Source organism: Notamacropus eugenii, chromosome 2 (assembly GCF_028372415.1).
Source record: "Notamacropus eugenii isolate mMacEug1 chromosome 2, mMacEug1.pri_v2, whole genome shotgun sequence".
NCBI lineage: Eukaryota > Metazoa > Chordata > Mammalia > Diprotodontia > Macropodidae > Notamacropus > Notamacropus eugenii.
In genome coordinates, this window is record NC_092873.1 from 348357042 (window position 1) to 348367206 (window position 10165).

Genomic DNA, 10165 nt, shown 5'->3' on the forward strand with positions numbered 1-10165 from the left:
CCTGGTATTCTTCTGCTACTACAAATCAGAGCCTTCTTATGGGTAGGAGCTCATCTTTAACTTGGATCAAAAAACAAAAAAACCCTATCAGGTATGGCTTGCACAGTCATTATTCAGATTTTTCTATAGCCCCCAAAGACTTCTTTGCTTTCCAGTTTCTCAACAGTGTCCTTCAAACTTCTGAAAACAGTCATCTGATGGACCACAATGCCCTGCAACCATCCCCACCTTTAGTCTTTACTTATAATGACTGAAACCGCCTTAAAACACATTAATGGGTGAGGGGTGGTTTTTCCTTAGGTCCTTGGAACTATCTTAAGACACTTTTCTCACAAATGCCCTTTTTCTGCCCTCTTTTGGTAGCTATGATGACTGTGGATGAAAGGGGGCAGTGCCATTCCATATAAACTTAACCAATGTCAACAAGCACAAACATTTCAACAGAGGAAGAAGAATATTTATGAAACTGTGAACTGTTATGTAGCTTTTTAAAAGTGTATATTAAATTCAACAAGATAGTCAAAACTGCTCTACATCTCTACATCTTCTCTAAATTTCCTTCTCTTCTCTTCTGTGGATTAAAATATTTTTCCATTGGTACTTCTCTTTTTTTTCCTTTTTAAAACATTTTTTTGCATCACTACCATTATATCAACCAACTCTTCCCCATTCCACCTCCCATCTCCAAAATAAAAGTCCTTTTTTTAATAAAAGTTTCTTTTTTGTAAGAAATAAGTAGAGTTGAGCAAAATAAATTTACATATTTGTCATGCCTGAAAAATGCATGCACATCTAGTTTCTTTCTGCCATGAGATGGGAGGCATATTCCACTGCAGGTTCTTGAACTGGGGAGGACATGGTTAGATTTGTCCCTCTCCCATAGCTCCCCATTGTCTACAAAATTAAATTATAAACTTTTGTTTATAAGACCCTAACGTAAGCGTTTCCGCAATCGGGGACCCCATCTTACCTTTCTAACCCTTTATTCCTCCCGTGAAGATTCTAGTCAACCTAGAACAGTCAATTACTCTGGCCCTATCATCTTACTCCACCTTTCATGCCTTTGTTCTTGAAGTATTCCCTGCCTAGAATGGACCCTCCTTCTCTTCTCCTCTCGCTATTCCCCACCTTATTTGTTGGAGTCCTATGAAACTACCTAATTGGGTGCCATAAAGCCTTGCTTGACTTGTCCTGTCCACACCCACCCCAGGTGAAAGTAAGCTCTCCCCTCTGCAAGTTTCTCATGATGCTTTGCCTGTGGGTCAGAGCTCAGTTTGCTCATGTCAGACTCAGCAGTTTCTAGGGTCCCTGGTATCTTTTGATCTGTGTTTCTGTGCTCCTGTGAATTGCTCCAAATTGTTCCATTTACCTCACTCCTCCTTGTTTCATAATTCATTGTGAATGTGCGTGTGTTTGTGTTTTCCTTTGTTTGATCATAAACTCTCTGAGTTCATCTCTATTTTTATATCCACAATGGATCATACAGTCTTATGATGTAATACAGTTAATGATTAATGAGTTACTATCACTATATTGGAGGAGGTGTTGGCTTTGGTGGCATGCTATCCATAGGGCTCTGTCATCTGTCTTATCTTGTTTGATATTTTTTTAATCAAGAACTTGGACAAAGATTTAAATGACCCTTGCACATAGTAGGTACTTAATAAATACATACATCAGGCCAGGGTGGGAAAGTTCAGCTCAGATTAGGGCCTTTCCCCTTCTGATCAAGAATGCCAATGTGAAGCCTTACTGAATTACATGGAAATGTTTGCTATTCCAGCTCCGGAGCCGTGATGGCTGTGAGTACCTGATTCAGCACGACTCAGAGGCCATTATTGGGACATGGTACAAGGCGATCAGTCAGGGCATCCAGGAGCAGGTAACAGTATTCATTGTGGGGCGGCATGGCTTGGGATGAGAGAGCTCATGTGGAAAAAGACAAGTGTTCATGGATGGAAGGGGTCTATCTTCCAGCTGAGATCAAGCCTGTCTTTGGGACTGGGAGCCAACACTCACAGCCTTGAACTTGATTAGATAAATTGCTGTCACTATAGAAGATGCAGAGAAATCCTATTTTTCCTTCTGTTTTGGTTATTCCACTGATCATGTAACTGTGTGTGTGTGATGAGGGATGTCATTCATAGTTAGAATCAAGAGTTGGGAGGAGGAAAGAAAGGCCTAAAGAAGTTATATATAGCTAGCCAAGTTCACAAGGCAGTAAGTAGCATAGTCAGGATTTCATTACCGCCTAGTTTTAACTCTAAAGGACATTGGAGGGTGGATTGTGGGGAGAGAACAGACCATGTGTATTTTTGCATTCCCCTCCTCAGTGCCTAGCCACCCTCCCACCTAGGTCCCTTAGAAGTGAGACCTGGTCCCCAGCAGGATCAAGATGGCAATAGCCCTGACTGTTCTTCTATAGCAGGGCTTCTTAAACTTTTTCCACTCAGGACCCATTTCAAGGTTTGTCTGTTGGTATTGCATGGCCTGAAGATATGCACAGTGCAAAATGCGCATGCTTTGTGTTCAGAACCCAGGCTCCTGTGAAGTTGCAGGATGCACCATGGGCCAGGGCTGTCAGAAACACTTCAGATTCATTACAAGTTTGATTTCGAATTAAATTTTGGTTATTGGGCATTCAGGGACCTTTTACTGTGGCCAGGGTGGTGACTCACAGTTTAAGAAGCAGTGTTCTACAGCATGATTAGATGGCTTCCCATACCTAAAAACGTTGATTAAGGACCTCTGGACAGAGGTGAGGACAGCTGTTCTTTAGTGGTCTACCACAGGCTCTGTCTTCCGCCTTGCCCTATTTGGCCTTGTTGCTATTTTTGTGCTTTTATATCTTATCTGTATTTTAAAAATTCAGTACTTAAAGACATAAATGACATGTTTTTAGAAATAATTACCTCCCTCTCCCTCATGCAGTCTAGTGACAACCTCACCAGACCTCCACTTCCAGTCAGCTCCTAAATTGTTACTTTAAACTTATTCTCATCCTGAGTTCCAAAGAAATCAAGATGTATTCTGATATTTCCTCATAAATCAATAGGAATACATGATCTATTAATTAACCAATTGTCTCTGATGAGTTTATTAAATAAACCAAGGAAACCTCTTTTCTCATCAAGTTTTTTTCTTTTCCCTTTCTCAAACCCCCCATCCCTCAATTTTATAGGATTAAATAAACATAATTATTACTGACTATACAATTTTATTAGTAGTATGACAGACAATACAAAGATCTATTTAAATAATATTAAATCATTTCAATAATACTTAATAATAAATGTTTAAATAATATATCACAGTAAGAAGGCTAATAACCAGTCACCTCTCAACCATCAACTGTAGCTACTGACTTCTCCTCAACTCTGGAAAGCCAGCCCAACTATACTGCTGGCTCAGAATGTCAGTTGGAGTCTCTCAAGAATTCCCTTTTGGGTACTTCTCGATAACTTAAGACTTAAAGTTCTTTCAAGAAATGTCTCTTTAGTCATTCTCAAAGGAAGCACAGTCTCTCAGGAAAGGAGTTCCTGTAGTCCTTCGACTTTGTTCCTCCAAAGTTCTCTCTCCTGGTGTGCCAGTTAACAATTTCTAGAAGACATTTTCACTGCCACTCTTCCCTTCCTGATTAAAGATAGAGTATAATGCCCAAGTCTCTGCGGGGAAGGGGATACTGAAGCTGGAGTTAAACTTATTGATTTTGTGGATGGTACAAATGTGAGAAGGAGAGGTAATCTCAGGTGCCAGAATCAGGATTTTAAAGTATTTACACCAGCTGGCTCTATGGACCAGAAAACTAACAATATGAAATTTAATAGGGATAAATGTAAATAGAGGGTCGTGGTGACCAGGAATAGGTGGCAACATAACATCCACCAGTGATAAAATTGTGCTGGAGAAGTAGCGTAAAGAATGTCATCACAAAGCTATGTGAACAGAAGGGGAGGTTGGTTGGTCATTTATCAAGAGGGAAGAAGATCTTATAGACTGTGTGGTCCACAAAATGTTAAGTGATCTGGAGGAAACCCCCAACACCATGGAAGGGGACCCCCTGTAGAATATTCATGAGAGGATGTAGATAAGAAAGATTCAAAATGGTAAGTCTTGGGTGGTCTATGATCTGTACAATTGGAAGGGGTACCCACATTGACAAGATCACATGGGTCCATCAAAGTATCAAAACATAAAATCTCACACTTGGGTTTAAAATAATCAGCTGTACAGGTACAGGATAGGGAAGTTCTGACTTAACCGTTGTTTATGAGAAAAAACATCTAATGAACAGGTGTCCTTAACTCAAAGTCCATGGGTAGATTTCAAAGGAGTCTATGAACCTGGACAGGAAAAATATGCATCTTTATTTCAATATTATTGGTTTCCTTCACAGTCCTATGTATTTATCTTATTTTAAAACCATCCTTCTGAGGAGGGGTCCGCAGGCTTCACCAGCCTGCCAAAGGGGTCCATGACACATCCCTGCTTTGGAGATACAAATAGACTATAAGTTTGATCTGAGCCAATGGTGTATAATAAGGTCATAGATTGAGAACAGGAAAGGACCTTAAAGGTCATTGAGGTCAACTCTTCCCCATTGTTCAGGTAAGAAAACTTAGGCATAGAGAGGTTAAATGACTTGCCCAAGGTCACACAGTGTCTAAGGTGGGATTTGAACACAGATGTTCTTGACTCCAAGTCCAGTGCCTTTTCTATCAAACCAGTTGTTCCCAGAGTGCAGTCTTGAGATGTCTGGGGGTCCCCAAAACCCTTTCAGGGAGTCTATGAGGTCAAAACAATTTTTATATAATATTATGATATTTTAATTTCTAATATAGTAGTTATCTATAGATATATTTCACAAAACAAAAGCTCTTTGGGATCCTCAATTTTTGAAAGTATAAAGGGATCCTGAGCCCAAAATATTTGAGAACCTTTTGTGCTATCCTATGCTCCCTTTCAAATGATTTAGCCTCGATAAAAGGAGAAACTCTCCATTGTCCAATAATGGAAGTTTATCATATAAGATAATGAGCCCCTATCACTGTGAGTGTTCAAGCAGATCAGACCCCAGAGGAGGACTTGTCAGAAATGCTTATGGATGGAATTCCTACTTTGGGGAAGTGAGATTTGAAAAGAGGACCTCTTCCAACTCTGAGATTCTATGCCTCTAGTCCACAGACGCCCACCCTGAGACTGACAGCGAAAACAGTGCTGACTTTGGGTCCAGTGAACGGCTAGGAGGTGGAAGGGAGAAAGAAGAGGAAAAGAAACATTCTAGTAAGTGAGGATGGGAACTGGGAAGTGGTGGGAGATACTGGCAGCAGGAGGGAAAAGAGGAAAGAAAGGGGACTTTCATCACAGGGCAAAGAAGTCTCCCCACCTCATCACAGTGGTAGACTTGGAGAGAAATCTCTGAGCAACCTTATATAGGATAAAGAAGTTCTCTTTGAAGGTTGTTTGGTACTTAGGGTCCTGGAGTCCCAGGTAGCTCCCCTAATGGATGCTGGGCTTGCCACCTACAGTGAGTCCCACGGGTCCTGAGAATGACTCCAGCAAGGTTCGGCACAAACTCCGAAAATTCTTATTGAGGAGACCAACCCTTCAGTCCCTTCGAGATAAGGGCTACATCAAAGGTAGGGTGGTGTGTGTGTGTGTGTATGTGTGTGTGTCTGAGCATGCACACACAACAGACAGTCAGGATGGGAGGCATGATGGGTAGAATGGATATATGTATAATTGGATTTTTTAAAAGTATTTTCTCTCTCTTTCACCTCCTTTCTCCCCATGGGAAAAAAGAAAGAAAAAGAAATACAAATATGCATAGTAAAAACAAATTCCCCATTGGCCGTGTCCAAAACTGTATGTTTCAGCTTTCGCCCTGAGCCCATCTCCTTTCTGTCATGAGGTGGATTGCATGCTTCATCATCGGTCCTCTGGAATCATGGGTGGTCATGGCATTGATTAGTTTTTCAGTCTTTCCAGATTTTTTTTTTTTGTACAATGATATTAAATTGTTCTGCTTGTTTCACTCCGCATCGTCTTTCTAGGTTTCTCTGAGTCCCTCTTGTCATTTCTGTATATAATCCAACAGTTGGATATGTGTATTTTGTTCCCCACTCTGGATCTCTGTTTTCTGAGTGCCAGGGACAAGGCATCTAGAGGCAACCTTCATGGTACTTGAGCTCTGGTTCTCCTGTCTGCCCTTCCAGACCAGGTGTTTGGCTGTGCCTTGTCTACGTTATGTGAGCGAGAGAATAGCCTCATACCCCGCTTCGTGCAGCAGTGCATCCGGACAGTGGAGTCTCGGGGTATGTGGGCACTAGGAACTGTTCTTATCCTCATTCCCAAGAGGGGAGTTCCTCAGGCCTAGGAAGGACAGGGGTTGGGACTGGGGTACAGGAAATTTCCCAGTGACTGTTAATCTGACTCCCTCCCCTCCTTCTTGTGCTCTAGGCTCAGCTTTCTCTTCCACCTCACCCTGACTATTTACTGAACTGGGTCCTAGGTGAGGTCCTATGCTGAGCCAGGACTGTGAGAGCCCTGCACTTTCACAAAGTGTGGAGTTGGGGTGGGGAGACCTACTCTGAAATACAGTTGCAGTTAGACAGAATGCCCTTTGCACCCTTATGAAAAATGAGACTTTAGAGAGACAAGAAGAGGGACAGAGAGGTGGCAGAGTAAGCGCTGGACAAGGAAGGCTGTGAATCAGATCCAAAGATAGAGACATGACTTACTGAGAGTAGGTAAAGATAGCACTTGTTGGAATGAGAGGGGGTAGTGGGGAAAGGGGAGTTATGTCCCTTCTGTCCCCCAATGAATCCAGGAGGGCTTCCTGGAGGAGGTGGAAGGCAGCTTCTCTCTCAACTCTGCTAGGGTTGGACATTGATGGATTATACCGCATCAGTGGGAATCTGGCCACCATCCAGAAACTACGTTACAAAGTGGACCATGGTGAGTTTACCTGCTTAGACACCCGCATTGGGGGTGGGACAGTGGGGGAGTATTTTCTATTGGATTCTATGTCCCGCAGAGAAGAGGAGCCCCTTATTACGAAGTCTTGTCCCTGGACTTTCCAAAGTCCCCTCTTTTTTTTTCCCTCCACATTTGGAGGCAATCAGGGTTAAATGACTTACCCAGGGTCACACAGATAGTGTCTGAGGTCAGATTTGAACTCAGATCTTCCTGACTTCAGGGCCACTATGCCACCTAGCTACCACATTCCCATAGTCCTCCACCAGGAAAGAGCTGGATCCACACCAGTCTCCAGACATACAAGAAGGCTGAGTGGTGAGAGGGGTTTGCTTGGCTGAGATGGCTGTGACAAATCCCTCCCGCCTGCCCCTTGGAATCTGAGATCCTGCATCAGTTCTCTCAAACTTAGCAAAGGCCTCCTTTGGATTCCCTGGGCCCCAGTGCTTCTTCCCTCCATGCCCAAAGCACCCTCCCCACTCTTGCCCCTCTCCTTCTGTTGACATCTGGGGAGAGAGGACTCGGGCCAGCTCCCCTCACTTCCAGTCCTCTCTTCTCTCCTCCTTCAGATGAACGACTGGACCTGGATGATGGGCGATGGGAGGACGTCCACGTCATTACCGGAGCATTGAAGCTCTTTTTCCGGGAACTGCCTGAGCCTCTCTTCCCCTTCTCTCACTTCCGCCAGTTCATCGCAGCCATCAGTGAGGGCTGGGGCCAGGGGGTGTTGGCATTGAGCTTACATGGAAAAGATAGGAACGGAGAGATGGAATGATATGAATAGTCACAATGCCATCAAGCGTCTCCCTGGGAAGGGCAGCTCCTTTATTTATAAATGCCCACATTTCTAGAGCACTGTGGAGTTTGCAAAAAGCCTCATGTACATCATCTCATTTGAGAGCTAAGTGCTATGGGTCATGTTATCTCCACTTTATAGATGAGGGAACTGAGGTTCTGGAGGCTGGATGGCATGTGGAAAGTCCCACAGCTAGTAAATATCAGAGACAGGATTTGAACACAGTTCCCTGTTGACCCCCCAAGTTCAGCATTCTTTCCACTATGCCACAGGTAGCTTCTTTCATCCCCTCCCCCAACCCCATCCTCTAAATGTTAGGAGGATGCTGCAGAAGGAAAGACTTTACTCATTGAGGATGGGGATTCAGCTTTTCCTTGATGAAGAACAGACCCTCCCAACTGAGTTCTTTTCTCTCCCTGTACCCATACTCTCACCCCAGAACTCCAGGATCAGACCCAGCGGAGCTGCTGCATCCGGGACCTGGTGCATTCTCTTCCCGCTCCCAACCACAACACCATGCGTCTCCTCTTCCAGCACCTCTGCAGGTGAGGAAAGGTCTTTCCTCTTTTATGGAGGAGGGGGGGAACCCAGAGGGGTTAAAACCCTTCAGCTTTGAGACACCAGGACGTGGCATATGAGCTTAAGTGCCGCAGAAGTCCTCGATGGGTTTGGGGGAGCCCCTTTTCCCCATCCACACCTTGTCCTTCCATCCTGATCCCTGTGCCTTCCTTCCCCAGGGTGATTGAGCACAAGGAAAAAAACCGCATGTCTGTCCAGAGCGTGGCGATTGTTTTTGGGCCCACGCTGCTGCGGCCTGAGTTGGAGGAGGGAAACATGCCCATGACCATGGTGTTTCAGAACCAAGTAGTTGAGCTGATACTCCAGCAATGTAGAGACATCTTTCCCCCATGCTGACCCAGCCCTGCCGGAGGCCAGGACATACCTGGACGGTGGGATATAGACACAATGGGGCGGGAGGGTAGAGAAAGGGGAAAGGGGAATCAATTTAACCAATAAATGGAGAGAGTTTCCTTTGTGCTGGGCTTGTTGTCCTGTGGCTCAGCAGGGTGGGGGTTTCTAGCAGATCTTGGGCACCCAGAAATTTAGTAGGAAGGGAGGAGATAGCCTGGATCACCCTCCCCTTCCCAAATCACTCCTCCCCCTCAGTGCCCTAGTACTAAAAGCTGGAATCATGGGCTTCAGAGTTGGAAGGGACCTTAGACATCATCTTGTCCAGCCCCCTCACTTTATGGATAAAGAAAGAGGCCACGTGAGGCCAGTGGAGAAGGCACCCACTGAGTGACTTCCCAAGATCACGTAGGTGATAGTGTGGAGAGAGGTGAGGGGAACAGTAGGAGACAAGGCTAGAAGCAGAGAGAGGTATCAGGCTACGGAGCCCTGAATGCCGGAAAAAAAGGAGCTGGAATATCATTTGGCTGGCAGTAGGGAGCCACAAACAGTTTTAAGCAGAACCACATAACCCACTGAAGGAGGAAGACAGGTTTCAGGGTAATCTTCAAGGCCAAGGTGTTCCTAGGTGCTCACGGTGGCCTTCTCACTTCTGTGAGGGCAGGATCTCTCAGCAGTTAGAGAAATGAGTGAGCATCCCATGCCTCAGCCCGCGGTTGAGTGAAGACTGACCCAGCAGGGACCAATGGAAGATGGGACGACTGTGGAATGCGGCTATGAGGCTCACAGTGTTTGTGACGCTGGGCAGCATTCATTCTGGGGACTTAGCCCTGGGGAATCCACAGTGACCCCTGGTGACCAGTTTAGGTAATAAAAAGGATCCCAGCCATTCCAGGACCAGCCGTGAGGGAGCTGGTACTCAGAAAGTGGAGCTCACGAATCCTGCTGCCTAGAAGGAAGCCTGCCGTCTGAGTCAGTGGGATGGAAACGTCTTTGATGATCATGCCTATCAATAAAAAAGAAGCGGGAAAACACGCTGCCAATATGTGTGCATTTACTTATTTACAAATTATATACATGAAAAGCAGCCTTAGTCTTGTGCATAGAGAGTTGGTTGGGAACAGCCACCCAGCAGCACCAGGGGTCTAGTCCTGCCTTGTAGGCATTATGGCTTGGTGACCCGGGGTACCTGAATTGGGAGAGAGAGTTTGAGCATGTGGGAGTTTCCAATATTATTAATAACACAGATCTAGCCCTTATTCTTACCATCGTATCAATAATAATATATGTTATAAAACACAAAAACACATTTAAAAAGGACAAATGAGGAAATCCTATTTGATCCTAAAGTCAACAGCAAACCACCTGAGTTAAATAGAATTAACTGGGTAATGTGCAGTAAGTCTATTGTCAGTTTGTGAAGGGGAAAGAGGGAAGGAATAATTATTAATATTTGTTCAGTCACTTTTTGCCTTGTCTGACTTT

The 10165-nt window shown here is 44.6% G+C and overlaps 1 protein-coding gene across 5 annotated transcripts in view; it reads left to right on the forward strand.

Moving 5' to 3' along the window:
- The window catches only part of ARHGAP27 (Rho GTPase activating protein 27), a 59757-nt gene extending 50043 nt beyond the window's left edge, over positions 1-9714 (forward strand). For 4 of the 5 annotated variants that reach the window (XM_072645954.1, XM_072645959.1, XM_072645956.1 and 1 more), the window contains 8 exons: positions 1784-1882; positions 5178-5283; positions 5529-5639; positions 6216-6314; positions 6880-6957; positions 7545-7679; positions 8211-8316; positions 8509-9714. In XM_072645954.1, the coding sequence (XP_072502055.1) occupies positions 1784-1882; positions 5178-5283; positions 5529-5639; positions 6216-6314; positions 6880-6957; positions 7545-7679; positions 8211-8316; positions 8509-8686 (912 nt within the window). In that variant the 3' untranslated portion in view covers positions 8687-9714. The remainder of the gene's footprint in view (positions 1-1783; positions 1883-5177; positions 5284-5528; positions 5640-6215; positions 6315-6879; positions 6958-7544; positions 7680-8210; positions 8317-8508) is intronic. The other variant, XM_072645955.1, reaches the window with a different exon arrangement.
- The last annotated feature ends 451 nt before the right edge of the window (positions 9715-10165 follow it).